At 48.3% G+C, this 23,748-nt stretch overlaps 1 protein-coding gene across 7 annotated transcripts in view; it reads right to left on the bottom strand.

The window, feature by feature from the left end:
* Nucleotides 1-23,748, bottom strand: part of VWF (von Willebrand factor) — a 197,711-nt gene that overhangs the window by 114,831 nt on the left and 59,132 nt on the right. For all 7 annotated transcript variants that reach the window (XM_067695488.1, XM_067695485.1, XM_067695489.1 and 4 more), the window contains 6 exons: nucleotides 20,766-21,016; nucleotides 19,551-19,605; nucleotides 17,918-18,082; nucleotides 8,357-8,459; nucleotides 7,867-8,075; nucleotides 126-247 (listed from right to left, as the gene is read on the bottom strand). In XM_067695488.1, coding sequence (XP_067551589.1) covers nucleotides 126-247; nucleotides 7,867-8,075; nucleotides 8,357-8,459; nucleotides 17,918-18,082; nucleotides 19,551-19,605 — 654 coding nt within the window. In that variant the 5' untranslated portion in view covers nucleotides 20,766-21,016. The remainder of the gene's footprint in view (nucleotides 1-125; nucleotides 248-7,866; nucleotides 8,076-8,356; nucleotides 8,460-17,917; nucleotides 18,083-19,550; nucleotides 19,606-20,765; nucleotides 21,017-23,748) is intronic.

Raw genomic sequence — 23,748 nt, forward strand, 5'->3', positions numbered from 1 at the left:
GACACGGAGCAGCCAGAGGGACTCGCTCCTCCCCTGGATGGAGGACCTGGGACTGCATATTGTTCTGCCTCTTGACTCCAGAAACCCCGCACCCCGCAGCCCACATCAAGCCTGGGTGGACCCACCTTCTGCAGCTCGGAGGAGACATTGCACACGCTGCTGGGAGGGGACGCCCGCTGGCACCGCTGTTCCCCACTGCTCAGGGCCCAGGAGTTGGCAAAGTCGTAGGGGTCCGAGGTCAAGGTCCCTGTGGAGAAAGTTTCAGGAGGATGAAGCCACGGTCGTGAGACCCGGGACTTCTGAGTGAGAACTCTAGGTCTGTTGTCACCTGAATCAACTTTCTTTAGATTAAAACATAGGCATCTGTGGCAGGAGTACCCCAGCATTAACACCACAGGGCACGGGCACCCGGGTTCAGCCAGCGTCTGGTGGGGGGTAGCTGGGCGAATGGGCACAGCGAGGAAGATGCCAGGAAAGGCGATGAGGAACAGTCCAGCCACTCTTGCTTCTCGGGACTTTGCTCCCTTTCCACCTTCTGTGAGGAATGTTCTCCATCCCCTTACTACCCTGACTCTCTCAATTTATTCTTTGAGATGCAGCCCCGGAACCACTTCCTCCAGGAAGCCCTTCTGAATTAGCTCGACTCCCTGTCTCCCTCCCCAGTCTGGCTGGGTGCCCCTTCTCTGTGCTCCCTCAGCACCCTGGCCATCCCCCTATCAAAGCTCTCACCATCCTTTGTGTTAGTATCCTTTTTGCTTATATTCACCCCCCATTCAACTGTGAGCTCCTTAATTCAGGGCACAGGCTGTGCCTCTTATCTCTAAACTCTTATCTGCTGGATGGCAGATACTCAACATATTTTTGCAGAATGAAGGTAAGAATGCGGCATGAACCTAAGCATCCGCATCACTGCATCCCTGGTGCTCGCAGAGCATCTGTGCCCTGGTGCCCACAGCAAACACGCTCCTATCAGCCACCCACAAGAGACTGTGAGGGCCTTCCGGGCCTGCATGGCCCGGTACCAAGTCAGTGCCGGATAGAACTGCTGCACCTTCATTGCAAAGGGGCTTAGCGGAGCAGCAAGGCAAGCAGTCCCTCTGCACAGCCAGATCTGGAAGTGAAGCACGCTTCAGAGTCAGATCATGTACCTGGAAATAGAAAATAAACTATCCCCGGAAAAAGAAAAGCAGGACTTGGAAGTATAGTGAGTTGGCCTCTGGGTGTGGGGAGCAGAAAAAAATGGCCCCCAAAGATATGTCCACTTCCTAGTTCGCAGGACCTGCGAATATTTTACGGCAAAAGATGTGATTGAATAAAGGATTGTGAGAGGAAGAGCTTATCCTGGGTTCACTGAGTGAGCCTTAAACGCAATCACATATGTCCTTAGAAGAGAGGGGTAAGGACTTCCCTGGTGGTCCAGAGGTTAAGACTTTGCCTTCCAATGCAGGGGGTGCGGGTTCGATCCCTGGTCATGGAGCTAAGATCCCACATGCCTCGTGCCCCCCAAAAGCGAGCAAACTAAAACAGAAGCAACATTGTAACAAATTCAATAAAGACTTTAAAAATGGTCCACATCAAAAAAAAAATCTTAAAAAAAAAAAGAGAGGGGCAGAGGGAGATCAGACAGAGACACACACAGAGCAGGCAATGTGCAGACCGAGGCAGAGACTGAAATGATGCAGGCACAGGTCAAGGGTGGCTGGCAGTGGCTGGAAGAGGCAAGGCACAGACTCTCCCCAAAGCCCCTGGAGGAAGTGTAGTCCTGTCATCAACTTGGTTTTGGACTTCTGGCCTTCTAGAATTGTGAGAGAATAAATTTCTGTTGTCTTAAGCCATCAAGCTTGCAGTAGTTTGTTGGCAGCTGCAGGAAACTAATACATGGAGAAGCCAAAGGGAAGGGCACTTAAATCTGTGAAGTTTCTACTATGTGCCAGGCATTATGATAGGCATTCTCTGGGTTCTTAGTCACCACGCCACACAGGCTTGCCCACCTTTTAATACACCATCTCAAGGAAGAGGCGGAGAAGAGGCTTTGTGCTATGTGGGGAAAGCCCGAGAGAGAATCAAGACCCCTGGACTGGTCTCAGTTCTCCTTCGATCGCCCTGTGTGATCTTGGGCTGATCCCATAATCTCCTGAGCCTGATTCCTCGTATGTAAAATGATGGGTTAGACTAGAGGACCTCTAGATCCTTTCCTGACCTTTTAGGAAGTGAAACCCTATGGACTAAATCTGAAATGAGACATAAGGATGTCTGATAGATGGAATTACAAATCATCTCGCTTATAGAAAAATCTCTGAGAGCCAGAGTTAAAACCAGCTGGGCAGGCTCCCATGATGTCAGGAAGCAGGGTTAACTGTCGAGTCTTTGCCAACCAAAAAAAAAAATTAACCCGCAGTCCTCTGAGAGTGATTTCCAAAATATCACCAGAGCCCTGACTTTTTGCCAACATGCACCACCTTCTCCCTAGGAACATAGGTCCCATTTTTAGTTAGTATTTTTTAATTGAAGTATAGTTGGTTTACAATGTTTCAGGTGTACAGCAAAGTGATTCAGTTATACATATGCATATATATTCTTTTTCAGATTCTTTTCCATTATAGGCTATTACAAGAGATTGAATATAACCTGTGCTATACTGTAGGTCCTTGTTGTTTATTTTCTATACAGTAGTGTGTATCTGTTAATCCCAAACCATTTTTATTTTTTTAGATCTTAAAGCCTGGAGAAGAAGACATCTTAGGGCTGGGACTTCCATTTCTGGCAATATAGCACATTAGAAAAATCTGAAAACTCTGCCACTGCAAAGGACAAATATCCTGTTGAATCTGTGTTTAATCCCATTTTAAAAAGTAGAGGGAATGACAAGGGACAAAAAAGAAGGAGAAGAAGGAAAGGACGAAGGGAAGGGAAGAAAGTTTAAAAGCAAGGAAAGAAAGTTTAAGAATAGAACTGGCAAATACGACTTGATGTTCTGACTACAGGGTATTACAGTGGGGGTGGCAATCTTGCCAATTAATGTGCTTGGGTTTTAACAGCTCCTTGGAGATTGATGGAAATGAGTCTTGGGTCTGCATGATGTAGGGAGATGGGCTTAGACCCCTTTGTGGTCCTGGCAGTCTTGAAGGACTACCCCCTCCATGAGAAAGCTAACAAGAAAAAAATTCACTCTGAGAAGTAAGAAAATAATAAGGAAGTTTATTTCCTTGGTCTGGACTCTGAATAGGAGGGGAAAAGTCTCCTCTGAGAATTTATAGTGATAGGAAAGCCCTCACTTAGCATTGAGATTCCAATTTATACTTCTTGTGAGATTCAGTAACTCCATATTAAAAAATTAGCATAAAACCCTTCTAAAGATGAGCTTACAATCCAAAATTATGCAACATATGCAACAATCTACTTCAAGCAAGACCCAGCAGACATAAAGATAACAAGATTCAAGCTCTAAAAACTTCAGATAATAAAGTTTTTGTACAGAGGTTATAAAAGAAATATATTTTAAATTGCTGTTATAAAGAAGAAATCAAAACTTGATAAAAGAACAAGACAATAAGAAAAATAATAGAGTTGAAAAGTGCCAGATTTACCTTCTAAAATTACAAATACAGTCAATGAAATAGAAAAGAAAAGTCAATTGATGGATTAGACATCATCTGTCAATTAGAGGCGAGAGAGAATTAGTGAACTGGAAGATAGATCTAAATGGTGATGTGCTGATAAGCCAGCTCTCTGGGGGGAAATCAAAGCCCTGATGTGCTTGTTTCCATGGTGTAAATACTCCCACCATGGCCAGTTTCAAGCTACCAACATGACATTACTGAAAATGGAGCTGGAAAAGATGCACACAATTGGTTCTCACCAGCCAGCATGACCATACCACTCAAGCAACAAAGAGGGATAAAGAGATAGAAAAGTGGAAGTATGGAAAATAGGGTGGAATAAAAATATCCAACATATGTCTAACAGAAGAGGGAAAATGACTGAAATTTTCCTGTATCTGATGAAAGGTAGGAATCATCAGATTCATGAGTCACAAAAAGTCTCAAGCAAGATAATAAAAATAAAACCCACACATAGAAATAGCACAGTGAAATTTCAGAATACCAAAAGCAATGAGATGACTCATACACAAAGCTAAAAGACACATTATCTGTGAAGAAATGACAATTAGACTGACAACATACTTCTCGACAGCAACAATGGAATAGCATCCTCAAAGCACTGTTAGAAATAACCAATGTCCTGGAATTCTATACCTAGCTAACATATCATATAAGAATGAAGGAGTGTTTGTTTCAGTTATCACTACCAGACTCTGAGTGAGGAACTACAAAGGGATGTTTTTTAAAAAACAGAAATTGAACCTACAAAAAATAGTAACATAAAAGGAGAAATTATGAGCAAAGAACCTGTTAAACATGAAGGCATAGCCAAAGAAGCACCAATTATGTAAAACTATGATAATAATGCCAAATTTAGTAGTTATTCAAACAAGGTGGGGGAACAGTGAGGGCATTATTCATATAGTAATGGGTAGGTGAAGCAGACAAAAGGTAGTAAAAAAAAAAATAGTAGACTTGAATAACACAATTAACAAAGGTAGTTCAACAAAAAGATACAGAATCTGGCACCAATCAGGAAACATTCTTACAAGCCTCTTAGATAGCCTCATCCACCAGAAGGCAGACAGCAGAAGCAAGAAGAACTACAATCCTGCAGCCTGTGGAATGAAAACCACATTCATAGAAAGATAGACAAAATGAAAAAGCAGAAGGCTATGTACCAGATGAAGGAACAAGATAAAACCCCAGAAAAACAACTGAATGAAGTGGAGATGGGAAACCTTCCAGAAAAAGAATTCAGAATAGTGATAGTGAAGATGATCCAGGACCTCAGAAAAAGAATGGAGGCAAAGATCGAGAAGATGCAAGAAATGCTTAACAAAGACCTAGAGGAATTAAAGAACAAACAGAGATGAGCAATACAGTAACTGAAATGAAAACTACACTAGAAGGAATCAATAGCAGAATAACTGAGGCAGAAGAACGGATAAGTGACCTGGAAGACAGAATGGTGGCATTCACTGCTGTGGGACAGAATAAAAAAAAAGAATGAAAAGACATGAAGACAGCCTAAGAGACCTCTGGGACAACATTAAACACACCAACATTCACATTATAGGGGTCCCAGAAGAAGAAGAGAGAGAGAAAGGACCCAAGAAATATTTGGAGAGATTATAGTCAAAAACTTCCCTAACATGGAAAAGGAAATATCCACCCAAGTCCAGGAAGCACAGAGTCCCAGGCAAGACAAACCCAAGGAGAAATACGCTGAGACACATAGTAATCAAACTGACAAAAATTAAAGACAAAGAAAAATTATTAAAAGCAGCAAGGGAAAAACAACAAATAACATACAAGGGAACTCCCATAAGGTTAACAGCTCATTTCTCAGCAGAAACTCTGCAAGCCAGAAGGAAGTGGCAAGATATATTTAAAGTGATGAAAGGGAAGAACCTACAACCAAGATTACTCTACCGGGCAAGGATCTCATTCAGATTCAACAGAGAAATCAAAAGCTTTACAGACAAGCAAAAGCTAAGAGAATTCAGCACCACCAAACCGGCTCTACAACAAATGCTAAAGGAACTTCTCTAAGTGGGAAACACAAGAGAAGAAAAGGACCTACAAAAACAAACCCAAAACAATTAAGATAATGGTAATAAGAACACACATATTGATAATTACCTTAAATGTGAATGGATTAAATGCTCCAACCAAAATACACAGGCTCACTGAATGGATACAAAAACAAGGCCCGTATATATGCTGTCTACAAGAGACCCACTTCAGACCTAGGGACACATACAGACTAAAAGTGAGGGCATGGAAAAAGATATTCTATGCAAATGGAAATCAAAAAAAAGCTGGAGTAGCAATACTCATATCAGATAAAATAGACTTTAAAATAAAGAAGCAATTTGCATTCTGAGATAATTTTTTTCTTGTCTTATATTTCAATTTATTTTCTTCTTTTTCTTCAGATGTAAAATATATCCAACACTTAATTCCAAAAGCAAATGTATTTATGACATTGTTGTCCAGCCCAGGTTTTTACACCCATATAACCAATGTGATAGGACCATAATTCATTATCTTTTTACCACTGAAAATTGTTTTATATGTGTAATGACAGAGAAATGGCTTTATAATGCTGATAATGGTGGCAAAGAACTAATAGTTGGCTACTTCAATTACCAGTAATCTTAGCTGGATGAGGCCCTGCTTCACACATTTTGCCAAAAATCTTGCAACCCATCTGAGATAGAAACAGATGCACTACCCAGATCCCTTTCACACAGGACTTGATTTGCTCTTCAGACTCTGTCTCAGCTACAGAGAACTACCTCCTGATGTCATACCCTTCTAGAGGCAGTACATATGCAGTGAGCGAATGGGGCCCAGACATCTTAGCCTGGTATGGAACATTCTGAGGGGCAGTCCTTGCTCTAGAGCTCTCCCTCTGCTCAGCTCTCCTTCCTCCCCTTCCTTTCGATATTGATCTCTAATAAACATCTTGTACCATAGATTCTACTGAGATTAAATAAATAAGAAAACATTCTGTTGGAGCACACATAGAGCAATTACAAAAGATCATGTACGGGCTTCCCTGGTGGCACAGTGGTTGAGAGTCCGCCTGCCGATGCAGGGGACACGGGTTCGTGCCCCAGTCCGGGAAGATCCCACATGCCGCAGAGCGGCTGGGCCCGTGAGCCATGGCCGCTGAGCCTGCGCCTCCGGAGCCTGTGCTCCGCAACGGGAGAGGCCACAACAGTGAGAGGCCCACGTACCACAAAAAAAAAAAAAAAAAAAAATCATGTACTAGGCCACAAATAAATCTCCCCAAATTTCTAATTTAAATCAGAAATCAATTTAGTTGCAAAAGATAGCTTTTAAAATTCTAAACATTTAAAAATTTTAAGTACAATTAATAGATTGAGAAAAAACTCAAAATGGAAATAGAAAATTCATAGAACTCAATGAAAATGAAAATATTTACCTATCAAAGTTGGTGTGATACAGCTAAGGCAGTATTTAAGGAAAGTTGATAGCCTCAAATGTACATATTGAACAATAAAAAGTTTAAGAAATCAGGGCTGGCGAAGACAGCAACAAATGATCTTACTATTCTCCAGTCCAATGAAAGGAATAATCAGCTGTTTCTGTACACACTTACCCCTTAACCGTAAAAAAGAGGAGAACTTATACACAAATGTTCGGCTTTTGCAAAAGAACATCCCTCCTTAAATGTTTATGTAATTGAAATTATCAGAAGAAGAATAAAGATTAGCAGTGGTTTTCACATTGTCCATATTACTTCCTGTTGCTTGTGAGCACACACACGCACGCACATCCACATAAACTAGCCTTTTTGGACAGTGTAGAGGACACCCTTTTTTTTGGCCACACTGTGTGGCTTGCAAGATCTTAGTTCCCCATCCAGGGATCGAACCCAGGCCCCTGCCGTGGAAGCACGGAGTCCTAACCACTGGGCCGCCCTTTATAGATTTCATCCTCAAAGCTCCAATACAGTGGCTCAGGAGGATCTGTTCAAACCATCCAGCATTTACCAACCATCTGCCATGTGGGGAATTCAAGGCTGAACAACGTTGGGTCTGAGGACCCCCCCAAGGTCTGGTTTGATGGGGGGTCTAGGCAGCGAAGTAGAACACTAAGAGATAAGGCTGGTGGGATAAATTGAGCTGAGGACTTGGGGAGGCTGGAACGCCAGGGGAAGAGTCATAGTGAAGACTGGTGAGCAGGACAGCACAGCCATGCGCTTGGGAAACGTGCCAGAAAAGCCTACCTTCTTGAGTCCGGAAGTCATCTTCGGCAAAGATGTTAAAGTTGCCGCACAGCCCACAGGTCTTGTTGAAGTGTCTGTCTGACAGCAGGACTTGAAAGTTGCCGCTGCCATCAATCCTGGCCACAAAGCCGTAGGCCTCGCTGGACAGCTTGTAGTACCCAGCCTCAGTTTCTAGGTACAGCCCTTTGGAGGTATAGGGCATGGAGACCCTGGAAGGACAGGAGGAACTCAGGAAGTGGCCTTCTCATCCATTTCCTGGATGTTCCTCCACCCTTCAACCCAACCACGCTGCAGGATTCAGACCAAGGAACAGAGGCTGTGTGCCTAGTCCAAGCGTTGGGACACCCCCCTCTTGCACACCCTGCTCACTTCCTCTGGGCACATCTACTTCCTCTCTCTGGGCCCTGCTGCTTCATCCGAAAGACGATGGGGGAGTACAGGGGAATTATCAGGGCCCCTTCTAATTTGACATTTCTGGGCTCCGACTTACCTCTGGTCCCCCTGCAGCACAGTACCATTGACAAACACATGGATATCGAAAAATTCCCCAAGATACACAGAAAGGCTCACTCTCTTGCCATCTTGGAAGTCCCCTGAAAGAGAAAAGAATGATTTAAACTGGGTAGCCATTATTACCCAAAAAAGTGAATACATTTATTTATGATCATCATCTCTATAATCTTATCTCAGTGGAAAACTCCCCCCAAAGATCTAACAAATGGGCAACAAAAATGTCCCTAACAATCTCATTGGCTCACTCATCTTTCCATTCATCTAAAAATAGTTATCGTGTGCCTCTGAATACATAGCCCTCTAGTAGTCTCTCATATTTCTCAAAAGAGAAATGTAACATTCTGACCCCTTCCTTCTGGGAGTTTACAATCGAAGTATAAAGATAAACTAAGCATGAGTCAGATGCATTCTAAGGCAGTGAATCAAAGCCACCATGTGGTTACTGGTGACAGGAACACTGCGATGTGTTATTTAAAATGTTCTCTTAGAAAGGGAACCCTCCACACTGTTGTGGGAATGCAAAGTAGTTCAGCCACTGTGGAAAACAGTACGAGGTTCCTCAAAAAAGGAAAAATCGAGTTGCCATATGATCCAGTGAGCTCACTCCTGAGCATGTAACCAGACGAAACTATAATTCGAAAAGATACGTGCACCCCTATGTTCATTACGGCACTATTCACAATGGCCAGGATGTGGAAGCAACCTACATGTCCATCAACAGATGAATGGATAAAGAAGATGTGTTGTGTATATATATATATACACAATGAAATACAACTCAGCCATAAAAAAGAGCAAAATCATGCCATTTGCAGAAACATGGATGGACCTAGAGATTATCCTACTAAGCGAAGTAAGAAAGAGAAAGACAAATACCATAAGATATCACTTACACGTGGAATTTAAAATATGACACAAATGAACCTATCTATGAAACAGAAACAGACTCACAGACATAGAGAACAGACTTGTGGTTGCCAGGAGGAGGGAGGGAAGGAAGGATTAGAAGTTTGGGATTAGCAGATGCAAACTGGTATATATAGAATGGATAAACAGCAGGGTCCTACTATAGAGCACAGGGAACTATATTCAGTATCCTATGATAAACCATAATGGAAAAGAATATGAAAAGGAATACATATACATGTATAACTGAGTCAATTGGCTATACAGCAGAAGTGAACACAACATTGTAAATCAACTGTACTTTGGTAAAAATTCAAAAAGAATAAATAAAATGGAGATTCGTGCGTCTCCTCGCTGTACTGAATTCGCTTCTCTGGGAGAGGTTTAGAGATAGCACAGGTAAAATGCCCCACTCCACGCGGGGAACTTAATAAGGACACAGATGTTGCCATTAGAGATGTCTGAATAGCCGAATACGTGATCAGATGGCCTCTGACGTCCCCGTCGTGAGGGGCAGATGCAGAGGCAAGGGTGATGGCGGTTGACATGAAAGCCGGAAAACAGGAAGAGACATTTTTGCAGCTTAATGAAGACCTAACAACCCCACCGCTTGAGGGCAGCCGGTGAAGACAGACGGAAGATGCTGGAGAAACAGGGGTCAACGTTGGGGGTGCCATGCCTTCATGCTCCTGAAGAAATGGGACGGGGACCCAGGTGGAAAGGTTAAGCTTGGAAATGAGGACATGTGCCTGCTCCTGGAAGCGTCAGGGGACTGTAACTCCAGCTCCTCAGCAAAAGACAAGGCAAGGGGTGGTGCAGTGGTTGAGAATCCGTCTGCCAAGGCAGGGGACACGGGTTCGAACCCTGGTCCGGGAGGATCCCACATGCCGCGGAGCAACTAAGCCCGTGCTCCACAACTACTGAGACTGCACTCTAGAGCCCGCGAGCCACAACTACTGAGTCCGTGTGCCACAACTACTGAGGCCCGCGCACCTAGAGCCCGTGCTCCACAACAAGAGAAGCCACCACAATGAGAAGCCCGCGCACCTCAACGAAGAGTAGGCCCCGCTCGCCGCAACTAGAGAAAGCCCGCACGCAGCAACAAAGACCCAACACAGCCAAAAATAAATAAATTAAATTAATTTAAAAAAAATAAAGAGAGAGAAGGCAAGAATGTCTATGGAACCAAGTGCAGGAGGCTTGGAAGGTCTGTCGACGTGACGTGCAGCTGCCACGGCTGGGGCCACTGATAAAGCGAGCTAAGCAGCGTGGTCTCAGGACAGCCCAGCAGAGGTCTGGAAGGAGGTGTCCTCCAACCAGGGCTTGAGCTGGACCCAGGCTGCTGGAGGACAGCAACACCTGGTACACACACACACACACACACACACACACACACACACACACAGAACCAACCAGAATGAGCCAGAAAATAGACTTGTTTCTGGTAAGACTTTAGTGAGGGCCGTGGCATGTAACTAACAAGCCCATTCTAAGAATAGAGTCTTGAATGATATACTGTTAGTAGCTCAGGGGCCATCAGGAAAGGCCCAGAGACCACCCACAGCCCACAGGCCACAATCTGCCGGGTCCCAGACCAACGCTGGCAGGAGTTAAAAGAGATGCCAACCGCAGGGAAGGGTTTTGTCCTATCCCACTGAGGAGTCTTGTCCAAACTGCATTTTCACTTCCAACAGTTTTTGTAGCAAGCAAATCTTTCAAAAGTGGAACAGACTTTCTGACAGCAAGAAATTAGCCGAAGAAAAACAAAAATAAGTGATAGGACAAATACACTCAAATGTTAATGGTAGAGTCTGAGTGGTGGGTATAGCGGTGTCCATTGTCCTATTCTTTTCACTTTCCCGTATGTTTGAAATTTTCCATGATAAAATGCTGGAAAACGCGAACAAATGGGAGAGCCCGGCAAGAGCCTTCAGTTTGTGGTCCCTCCCAGGAGCCTTCCCGGCCCCTCGACATGCACAGTGGGCCAAAGACTGAATCCCTTCCCGGCCTCTGCTGGGGCTGACCCTGACCACCACACTCCAGCCTGGAGGGAGCCCCATTCACCACCTGCCTGCTGGCAGAGGTACAATGAGCCCAAGAGGTTGGGGTCCCCTCCCGGCCACAGAACCCACCTCCTCCTCACCAGTACAATTCCTGTCCATCCCCAGGCTCAAGAGGGCTGGAGGGTTCTGCCCCTGCCTCACTAGGTAATATCACCTTGAGCTGGAGGCATCTCCCTCCTGGAAACAGGAGAGGGACCCTGGGCACCTCTCCTCAAAGGTGCTCCCTTCCCATCATGGGGATTCAGAAAGGGTGCCTGAGAGAGCTAGGCAGCCAGCCAGGCGTGGGGCAGGAGGTGGGGTGGTGGTGTTTGCCGGAGCGTGGGTGGGGAACGCTGCCTGCAATCAGGCAGCTTGGGGTGAGCCACCATCCTGAAGTTGCTTTCAAGGCTTTCAAGGATGTAAGATCACCTCAACAGTCACTTGTTCCACGGGAAGCAGGGCTGAACAGGTGCCGTGGGGAAGCCGAGAGGTCACTACCACTATGAAGGAAGGACCTGAAGGCTGGGCCAGCCAAGACTCCAGCAGGAAGTCATTCAAAAGGGAGCCAGGAGAACGTGACAGAGCCCCGAGCCTCCCACTGTCGGGGTGCATGGGAGCTCCCATCTTTTCCAGGTAAAAGGTAATACAGCCTGACTCCACAGCCCGTGGGACCTGGGTCCACCGGGTAGCTGACACTCGGTGTCACTTGCATCGTCACACAGCTGCTGAGTGATGACGGGACTGGGAACTCAGACCAGGGCCTGGTTTAAGCATGTGAAGGGTGGGCTCTGCATGGTCCCAGGAGCGACGGCATCGGGAAGCTGAGGAGCCTGCCAGGAGCACCCAGAGCCCAGCACTGCGTAAGGCAGCAGCCCGTTGCTGGAGGTGGGGGTAGAGGTGCTGGGATCGGGACCCTCGGTGAGGACAGAACTGCAGGACCCTGTGGAATTCCACCCCCAAGGCAGGGGCAGCAAGGGGAGGTTTGGAAGGAGGAGACTTCAGAAAAGCAAACCGTGGCAGCATGAAGGCTTGGAGGCCATCTAAACAAGTGGCTTTGAAACGTTTTTGCTCACATATATCCAGACAAAACTATAATTCAAAAAGATACATGCACCCCTATATTCATAGCAGCACTATTCACAATAGCCAAGACATGGAAGCAACCTAAATGTCCACCGACAGATGAATGGATAAAGAAGGTGTGGCACATATATATAGTGGAATATTACTCAGCCATCAAAAAAGAACAAAATAATGCCATTTACAGCAACATGGATGGACCTAGAGATTATCCTACTAAGCGAAGTAAGTCAGAAAGAGAAAGACAAATATCATAGGATATTGCTTATACGTGGAATCTAAAATACGACACGAACCTACCTAAGAAACAGAAACAGACTCCCAGAAATAGAGAACAGACTTGTGGTGGCCGAGGTCGGGGGAGGGAAAGATTGGGAGTTTGGGGTTAGTAGATGCAAACTATTAAATAGATAGTGGCTAAACAACAAGGTCCTATACTGTAGAGCACAGGGAACTATATGCAATATAGTTCTGTGATAAACTATAATGGAAAAGAATATGAAAAAGAATACATATGTGTAACAGTCACTTTGCTGAACAGCAGTAATTAACACAACACTGTAATTTAACTATACTTCAATAAAAAATAAAATTTAAAAAAAGAACATTTTTGCCCAGCAAGTGGAGTAAAAATGCCAGTAACTTCATGGCCCAGCGCATGCACCATACACAGTTCACATAACATTCCTACCCTAACCCTGTGCCAGGCGCTCTGGTACTTTCTGATGTCTTCTATTCTGTTCCATGTAATTTTTTTTCATGCTGGTTACAACCATTACATTCATTTTATGACCCATATGTTGTGACTCAGTTTGCAAAACACTGATCTATACTGACTCCATTCTACAGTTGGAGAAACTGAGGCCCAAGTTTACAACAGGCTTTCTCCACCTCGGCGCTATTAACACTGCGGGCCAGATACTTCTTTGTTGTGGTGGCCACTCTGTGCACGTAGGATAATTAACAGCATCCCTGGCTTCTACCTATCAGATGACACTAGCCTCCACCCCACCCCCCAAGCTGTGACAATCTAAAATGTCTCTAGACACAACCAAATGTCCTCTGGGGGAAAAAAAATCACCCTGGTTGAGAACTATTGGTTTACACAGCTAACACGGGCAGAGCCCACATCAGGGTTTTCTAACTCCAAGTGCAAACCTCCCTTTGTAACACAAAGCCACCTAACGGGGCGTCTGAGCGCTCAGGATTCAGTTAACCACTAGCGCAGGACGGAACTCTCCATCAGCCTTATGTTTCATTTGCTTCCTTCCCTCCCTACAGAACTCAGGAGGGCATCTGACGATGTGTAGCCATTAGGAAGATGAGCCAGTAGAAAATGCCAGGGACGGACTTCCCCGGCGGTCCAGCGGTTAGGACTCCGCGCTCTCACTGCCGAGGGCCTGGGTTCAATCCCTGCTCAGGGAACTAAAAATCCCACAAGCCACGAGGTGCGGCCAAAAAAAAAGAAAAGACACTGCCGGCGAGCCCCGGGGAGGGAGGACGCTCCCACGGTCTGCAGACCTGCAGGCCCGCACTTCCTGTAACTGCCGCAAGACGGGCGAGGCATCCATCCCAGAGGAGAGCTATAGGGAAGCTCTTCCCGCGGCCCCATCTCCAGTCTGGCCTCTTGGATTCAGGAACTGAGGCTCTGAGTAAGGGAACAAGGCCTCCCCCAGGTGAGTGAGGAGCATTCAGGGAAGCAGGGGGCAGCTGGGAGCAGAGTCAGACCCGAGTGCTTTCTCTGAGCCTAGAGTGTGGGAGTCACTACTCTGTGTTTCTAACAAACACTCCATCCTCCCCTCCTGTGATTCTGATGCAGGCGATCACTGTCCGAAAGCTGCACGACAGCGATCTGGAGTGACCTGGCCACATACTGATAGGGAGGCAGAGGCTCACGCTGGGGAGTTCACCAGAACCTTGCTGGCTGTCCGTGGCTCTCTCGGGGCTGCCTTGGGAGCCACATCCCGCAGGGTGGCTCAGGGGCCACCAGAACTCCCGAGGTCTCTCCCGGGTCCCCGTGCTGGCCGGCTAGGAGCCTTGAACTGGGACCCTGGATGGAGCCTGCCGGACCGGGAGCCGACATCAGAACAAGGGGCCTCGCCTTGGCACCAGGTGGCCCTTGATGCTCAGACACAAACACTTTACCCAGGATGCGAACAAGGTTCACGGGAGAGGAACGGGAATTTGCGATTAGAAGCGAGGAAACAGGATGTCATTGGAGAACAATAGAGCAGAGACGTGTGGGAGGGCACAGCCGCGCCTGCAGGATGGAAAGGCAGCGTCCAGCGGTGCGGGGCCCCTTGGCACCTCCGGCCCCCGGAGCAGCGGTGCCAGCCTACCCTGCCGGGCTCAGCTCCTCAGATTATCCCTCTCCTGCCAATACCCCCTCCCACCCCTAAAAAACAGAAAAAGTAGTCACCCATGCTCTCTGATGTTAGCAGCACGAGTTTGGGTGGGAATGAAACTATTCTGCATTGAAATGGGGTTGATCTACAGCCTGACTTAAGCCAACTACCTGCCAGAAAATTGCCACTTGACAAGAGCAAATTGTAAGAAAAGGAGGACGCAGAGGGGGTATCCCACAGAGATGCTCTGAACTAGAGAGCCCTTCCATTCCTCCTTGGCCCCTGAAACCCAGAGAAGGATGGCCAGAGAGGCCAGACTTCGGACACCAACCCGCGTGGATGTGAGGCAGAGGGGTCAGTGTTACCCTGACTTTGACAGACATGCCCCCAAGTGCCCACGGTACATTTGTGACACCGTGGATGGACCTTGGAGGCATTGTACTAAGTGAAATAAGACAAAGAGAGACAAATACTGTACGATCTCACATGTGGACTCTTAAAAAGCAAGCAAAGCAAATGCACTGTGACTTTTAAGGTGGAGAAATCCACGGAAATAAACATTGGGACCACCTGAGGAGGAAGGACCTGGGGCCTTCAGCTTCCCAGGGAAGGTGAGGGGGTGCTTTTTCCCTCCATTGCTGCCTCTGAAGCAAGACGGGTCCCCAGAGTTCAGAGTTCAGGATGACTTCCTCAATTCATCATGCCCTAGGGGTGTCTCTGGTCCTTTTCATCACCCGCCTGGTTACCACGGCCAAGGCCACCCTGCATCCCGCTTCTCTCCTTTTCAGAAGCATCTTGGCAAAGAACCAGTTTCTGCTGAGGCTCTACACTAGCCCCTCGTTGCCTGCGAAATCAAGAAACAAACTCCCCCATCAGACAGCAAGACGCAGCCCCATCAGCCTGCCCCCGTGACCCAGTCTTGCACTCCACTATTCCCCAGGCCTGTGCTTCTCAAACTTGGGGCCCCAAACCAGCAGCAGCAGCTGGGAACTTGTTAAGAATGAACATTTCAGGCCCCGCTCCAGATCCACTGACTTAGAAACCTTGGGCGGGGTGGGAGGGATGGAGGACCCCAGCAATCTGTTTTAACCAGCCTCCAGGTGAGCCTGATGCGCGCTGGAAATAGGGAACCACGGCTCCCAGCACAAGGACCTCCCCACTGGGCTGCACGGCCCCGACATACACCCTTTCCAGAGCCTTCCCTGGGCTCCTGCTGTCCCCCCTGCATGGGGCATCCTCCCGGTCCTCTCTGCCCAAGCAAAACCCCCTCCTCCAAGGTCCGGCACAACGTGCTGTTCATGAAGCCAGCTCTTCGGTACAGCAGAGCACCGCGCTTCCTGGATCCCCTGTTCGGTGATGACAGAGACCCCCGGGAGCTAAGGAAACAGAGATGAATGTGACGTGGTCCTTGCCCTGAGGGATTCACGGAGGAGTAGGGGAAATGGCATTGCAGTGAAGTTCGGACTACTCAAGTCATGCTGGGATAGGTTTTCCAGCAGAGGCAGGGCAGGTGGGGAAAAGGCAGGGCAGGAAGAGGGTAGCCAGAGAAGCAGGAGAACCCATGGGACTTCCCTGGCAGTCCAGTGGTAAGGACTCTGCGCTTCCACTGCAGGGGCCTCGGGTTCGACCCCTGGTTGGGGAACCAGGATCCCACATGCCGTGTGGCATAGCCAAAAATTAATTAATTAATTAATTAATTTAAAAAGCAGGAGAACCCAGAGCTAAGGCCAGCTGTCAGCTCACCCAGCAACCACGCAGAGCCTCGCCCAGCGGTAGACCCAGAGGGTTCTGCTCCCATCCTTCCTGACTGATGGAGTTAACACCCCAAGATCCCTACAGCCTGCATCTCGTGTGAGGGTCTGGGTGTTGACCAAGATGCTCTCCTTGACCAGTTGTCCATAACCAAACCTGAGTCAGGCTCCTCTGAGCCCTCTCCTCGGTTAGGTGCCCCCACGGACTCTGTCCTTGGCCTGGTTAGTCCAGTTTTAGCAAGAATCCTGCTGGGTCAGTTTAGCGAAAATCCCCTACCCTCCGTATCTGATCATACTCCTTGTAACCCAGCCTGGACATCGTATCACCCCGGCCTCCCTTCAGCAAGAATCCTGTCAAGTTGGTTTAGCCAGAATTCCCCCTGATCCCTGATGTTTCCTCTTAGTCGTTTTCCACCAGCAGCCCACACCCAGCTCCCTGACTATAAGTCCCCACTCGTCTTTGTTATATTCGGAGTGGAGCCCATCTCTCCCCTCTACTGCAAAACCTCCATTGCACTGGTCCGTCCTGAGTAAAGTTTTCCTCGCTCTCCTTATAACTATTGTCACGAAAAATTTTGCTGTAACAGTGTAGGTCTGTCCGTTGCCATCTCCCCTCCACACGCCCCGCCGCGCCAAGGCTAAGGACTCCGCCGCCTTTGCTGGTTTTTGCTGCGTCCCTCACTCATGCACCACACACATCTCGTTAATTGTTGTGAAGGTCACCAAACCACAGTGTTCCATCACTGCCTCCAGCCCCACTCCCAGCCTTGGAAAGTGCCCTCTCTCCTTAACACAGAAGAAAGGTCCTCCTTCCTGACAAGCCCAGGATCGAAAGCCAGCTCTTCCTTTCTTATCCGTCAGCACGTGGGAGGGTCGTGCAACCTCCTTGGGCTTCAGTTCTTCATGTGTGAAGGGGGGTGACGGTACCTGCCCCTACATCTCAGAGCTGCTGCACAGGGGCAGAGGTAACACGGGCATGATACCAGCACTTTGCCAGGAACACAGGAGGTGCTCGACATCAGCTGATACTCTGAATTCCAGCGAGAACATGCAACCTTCCTTCCCTTTTCTACAGGCTTTTGCTATTAAAAACCACCTTCTGGGTCATCGATTCTCTCGATGCTTCGGGGCTTCCGGAGCATTGCCTGGACCCAGAGCGACAGACTCAACCACTGGAGAAGCACGAAGACTCTCTCCATCCACCAGGCTCCCACGGGTAGGGGCCCAGCGGGAAGCCGAGGGAATCCCCACGTCATGGAGAGGCCGTTCCCCACCATGCTCTCCGCTCAGGCACTGTCCTAAGAGTAGGAAATCCCAACCCGCAATCCCCAAGGCCCTCACCTGCCAGGGCTGAGCTCTGCTGTCCCCACTCCCCACCCGCCTCTGGGTTCCTCCCCTCAGGGCCCGGACTCACCTATGAGAGAGAAGGAGTGTGTCTGGCAGTCCCCCGCCAGGAGATAACTACAGCTTCCCTCAAAGTTGTACATGCTCTCATCAAAGGTGTTGATGGAATCACCTCCGAAGAGGCTGCATCGGGCCATCGACGACCTGCCAAGAGCGCCTTCTCCACAAAGGGCCCCTGGAGGGAAAGGCCACACGTGAGCACAGCTGGTACCACCAGCCCAAACCACTGCAGCCTGGTAGAAACGAGGCTGCGTCTGTTAGAAATTAGGCTCCGGGGAAGACCTTTCCAACCTCAACGACAATAAAGCTGTCGCTTTCAGCCCCAGAATATGACCCAGGACTCGGCAATAATGGAGGAGCTGCCTTCCAGGAGACCTGTTCATTTCAATGACATATATCCACTGATTTTAAATGTGCTGCGTGCTCATTAGAGAGAATCGGGAGACTATGGAAGAATAACCAAAAGAAATTAAAATCATCTGTAACCAAATTCAGCAGTAACCAGAGTTAACGTTTTAGCATTTATCTTTTATTTCTATGTTACTGTGTATATACACTTACAGATTTTTGGCACATTTGTCGGCATGCGGAGCAAACTGTTTATAACCCGTTGATTTCTCAGTATAAAGAATGTGTCGTGCCATACTTCCAAAACATTTTTGGTGGCTGCACTATACTTTGCCTCTAAATGTATTTGGTACAGGTTCTAGCGTTTCCCAGTTTTCTGATATGTACATAGATTGTACTGAGCATCCTTCTACATTCATCTACTGGTGTATCTTGAATATACTGAATTCTGAACAGATCAACCTGTGTGCCTGACACATAGAATCTGTGAAGTATTGACTCCTGCAGGGTCATATGCTATCTCCTGCCGCTCTCACACTGTGTGTGTGTGTGTGTGTGTGTGTGTGTGTGTGTGTTGGCAGGTGGAAACCACAGCTGTCAATCTCTAAGTTTTCTAGATCCCTGGCACAGAACACACCTAGCAGGAAGATGCAGAGGGTGTGACGAATGTACACTTTGCCCCAGACTAACCTGTGAGCAGTAGGCTGGGTGCTGCTGGCCTAGTCATCTAAATGGAGACTAGGATCAGAAAAGGGTCCCCCTTGCCTTTCACAGACTCAGCATCTCAGTGCGGGAAGGAGGGCAGTGTTGTACAGTGAAGGAGAGCTGGCCTCTGATTTGGGCTCTGTGTGACTTTGGAGCAGTCATTTTTTCCTCTCCGACCCTCAGTCTCTGCATCGGTACTATCAGATGTACACCTGTACAACTAGATGAGCTCCACAATCCATTCTAAAGCTAATAATCTTCCCAAGTCTTGGATTCCTTCTTCTCCATCCTCCATCCCCAGCATACAGGACAGTTCTGTGTGGCCCTGGTGCTTCTTAGTTCCCCAATTGGAGAAGACATTTACAGGCACCTGGTCCTTGAGAAACACAAGTCCAGGGCAGTGGGCTCTGCAGAACCTTCATAAGAGGAATTAACCGGGAAGCCAGTGACTCCGGCAGCCCCAGCATGAGCCGAACGTGGGGCTGGGCACACAGGTGGGCTCCAGACACACCTGCAGATCCCTGGCAGGGGGTGGTTCCCAACGGCCCTGAGGCAGGAGTGAAGAGTGGCGGCAGCACCTTTGTACCTACCTGGCAAGGTGAGGGCCAGAGCGAGCAGCAACCTCGTGAGCCTGGCAGGGATCATCTGAGGAGAAGCAGGAGAGTTGAGCTCGCGATCGCTGGCCACACAGGTGGCTGCTATGTGCTCCCGGCCATGCATGAAGTAGGGGGAATTTTTTTCAAGCAAGAGAAGAGAATCACTCTCATTTGCCCCTTAAACATGGACTGCTGGTCCCCAAAATAGCCTGTGGCCAGGCCCAAGAGTAACAATCACTGTGATCCAGGACCCCGGGCATCCTTCCCCGAACAGTGGTCCCTGCTGCACACAGAGAGGAAAGCCCTGCCTTGGCCTCCACCCGCCCCCAGGTGTCATCCCCCGAGCTCCCGCGGCCGCTCAGAGCCGGGGGCACCTCATTCCCTCCTCCTCTTCATCCTTTCACGCTCGGCAGCAAACTGGGGAGTAGGAACTGTCTTGCTTCTGCTCCTACCATGGGCACCAGGCTTTGGGAACACTCAGCAACCAGGCTTTCTGGGCAATCACCCACAATGTACACCAACTCCTCTCTCATCCCCATCCCAGCTCCCAGCACAGTGCCCAGCACCCAGGAGGTGTTCAGGCAACATTTGCTGAGTTGATTTGATAAATAGACAGGAGTCCAGCAACCCTGGGTGGTGGGCAAGGTTCCCTGTGGTGTGGCCGCCCCAGAAAAGGACAACGGACCCTGGCTGGCCCAGCATACTCCGAGTCCCTTAGAGCCCCGGCCACAGCTCCCTCCTCTGCAAAAGCTGCAAGATTAAGTGCAGTCTGTCACCTGAGATCCCCTGGGGGTGGGGAGCTCCTTTACCACCCACTGCCCCATCCAGCCAAACAAGGGAGAGGAAAACCCCATCCATGATGTATCTGTGGAAGGAACACTCTAATGTCTGATATGGCCAAGGCTTGGTCTTGGAGCAGGTGCCCAACACACAGGTACATCAGGCTGCTTCCAGAAGGTACCCAGAGGTGAAGGCAGAGCTCATTCCTGTCCCATCTGGTCAAGTATTACAAGCAGTAAAGCCCAGGCAGTAGCGTAGGCAGCCACAGGACCTCCAGAGGCAAGTGGAAGAGGTAGCGTTAGAGGGTCCCTGGCTGTGAATCACCCTGCAAGCTAGTCCAGGGATGGAGAACCCCAGCTCCCCAGCGGTGAGGATCAGTCCTGCATCTTCCTCCCACTACGAGCCAGCCCTCTTCCCCAAAGACCATACCTTCCCCTGCAAATGGGGACTGCGGGTGACCCCAAGGTCCTTCGGGAAACTCAGCCTCCGCAGTGGTGCCGCCAGCCCTAGGCCATGCTCTCCAGGACCTTCCGTGGCTTGGGACTGTCTTGCTGGTGAGTGACCCCCGTGCTGTGGACAGCCTGGGCCGAGGGGAGATAAAGCCCAAGCTGTGACGTCCGTCAGCCCCGCTTTCCCACCAAAATAGCTGTGAGCTGCCACCACGGGGGACAGGCCTCCTCCTAATGACCGAGAGGAAACAATGAACGGAAATGGTATTAGAAACACCTCCAAGGCGATAAGGCTTTGAACGCTTTGGTGGGAGGCTTCCTAGCAGCTGCCCTAAGGAGCTGCCTGGCCCTCCTGGCGCCCCTACACAGGCGCGGGTCCCCCCTCAGACAGTGCCCCACAGACGGCAGGACCAGGAAGGCTGGCTGTCCGGGGCAGGCCAGTGCAGACCAGGGAAGAATCCAGACTGGAGCAACTGAACTTTCGGATCCGGTTTCCAGGGCCAGACTCCAGGGAAGTTTGGAAAAACACCTCAGCCTGAGCCAATTTAGCAGCCGTGTTTAGAGGAAGGAGAGAGCTGATGCATCCTGTCCCGCTAGGTGCGAGTGATCCGGTTCCAGCCCTGATGGGAACTGTCAGTGTGGGTCCTGGCCAGAGAATGGCCAAGTTAAAGATGAGGGGCCTGGTCACTATTCCAGGCCTTTCTGAAATGATGGCTGGACCGTCAGATGCTAGAACTCTTCCCGAAGACACTTCCAACCACCTCTGCTGCCCTCACTCCTCCCTGACCTTACACACACACACACACACACACACACACACACACACACACACCATATACACAACACACACACATACACCACCACAAACACCACACACACACCATACACACACACCACATACACGCCACACACCATACACACAACACACATATACACAATACACACACACCACATGCACCACACACACACACCATACACACAAACACACATCATATACACAATACACACACACCACACACCATATACACAACACACACACACAACACACACTATATACACAACACGCACACATACACCACCACAAACACACTATATACACAACACACACTATATACACAACATACACACAACACATACAACACACACTATGTACACAACATACACATACATACAACACACACTATATACACAACACACACACATACACCACCACACACACACCACACACTATATACACAACACACATACACACAACACACACACAACACACACATACACCACCACACACACCACACACACACCACATACACACCACACACCATACACCATATACACAACACACACACATACACTGCCACAAACACCACACACACCATACACACACCACACATCACATACACATACACCACAAACATACACACCACACACACCAATCTTTCTTCGCAACCTCTAATTCCCTGGAGCCTAATTCTCAATCAACTGCTAAACTAATTCTTGCTAAAAGAGGTAGCCAATAAAACGGAGGAGGATGGGGACTCTCATGCTGGGACCCCAGGCTCTGTGACAGGCAGCCTAAGACACATCTCAGTGAGGAAGCCCACACTGCTGCTTCTCATGTCATGGCACCTGCCCTAAGAGTCTGGGAAACGTTTTGTCCCCAACCTCCCCCACCCCATGCACACCCCTCACACCCCACCACTCCCTTTACTGTCCCAGGAGAGGAAGATGTTCCCAAGAAAGAAGTGGCAGAAGAGGCAGAATTAGCATGATATAGCAGAAAAGCCACTTAAGGATTTCCATTTCAAACTTTTCTTTTTACTAGATAACCTGAAAATCCACCTACTACAAAACATCTCGAAATGCTGTGTTAAATATAACAAATGTTCTTTTCCTTTTTTAATATTTATTTATTTGGCTGCACTGGGTCTTAGTTGCGGCACCCAGGATCTTTAGTTGCAGCACATGGGCTCTTTTAGTTGCAGCATGTGCCTCTTAGTTGCAGCATGCGGGATCTAGTTCCCTGACCAGGGATCAAACCCGGGCCCCCTGCACTGGGAGCATGGAGTCTTAGACACTGGACCACCAGGAAGTCCCAACAAATGTTCCTTAGAAGCACAGCTAGGGCTTCCCTGATGGTGCAGTGGTTAAGAATCTGCCTGCCAATGCAGGAGACATGGGTTCAAGCCCTGGTCTGGGAAGATCCCACATGTCGTGGAGCAACTAAGCCTGTGCACCACAACTACGCTCTAGAGCCCGTGAACCACAACTACTGAAGCCCGCATGCCTAGAGGCTGTGCTCCGCAACATGAGAAGCCACCGCAGTGAGAAGCCTGCGCACTGCGATGAAGAGTAGCCCCTGCTTGCTGCAACTAGAGAAAGCCCACGCACAGCAACAAAGAACCAATGCAGCCAAAAATAAATAAATAAAATAAATAAATTTAAAAGAAAAAGACAAATGACCCGAATAGAATGGGCAAAAGACTTGAATTGACATTTCTCCAAAGAAGATATACATACACAAGGGCCAAAAAATTCATGAAAAGATGCTCAGCATCATTAGTTATCAGGGACACGTGAATCAAAACCACGAGGTACCACTTCACACTTCATTAGGATGGATATAGTAAGAAACGAAAAGTGTTGGAGAGACTGTGGAAAACTTGAATCCCTCACCTCGTGCATTGTTGGTGAGAATGTGAAATGGTGCAATTCTTGCGGAAAATAGTCTGGTGGTTCTTCAATAAGTTAAACATAAAATACCATATTACCCAGCAATTCCATTCCTAGGTATATACTCAGGAAAATTAAAAACAGGTGTTTAGGGACTTCCCTAGTGGCACAGTGGTTAAGAAACCGCCTGCCAGTGCAGGGGACATGGGTTCAAGCCCTAGTCCAGGAAGATCCCACATGCCAAGGAGGAATTCAGCCTATGCGCCACAACTACCGAGCCTGCGCTCTAGAGT

This window comes from Pseudorca crassidens, chromosome 11 (genome assembly GCF_039906515.1).
Source record: "Pseudorca crassidens isolate mPseCra1 chromosome 11, mPseCra1.hap1, whole genome shotgun sequence".
Classification (NCBI taxonomy): domain Eukaryota; kingdom Metazoa; phylum Chordata; class Mammalia; order Artiodactyla; family Delphinidae; genus Pseudorca; species Pseudorca crassidens.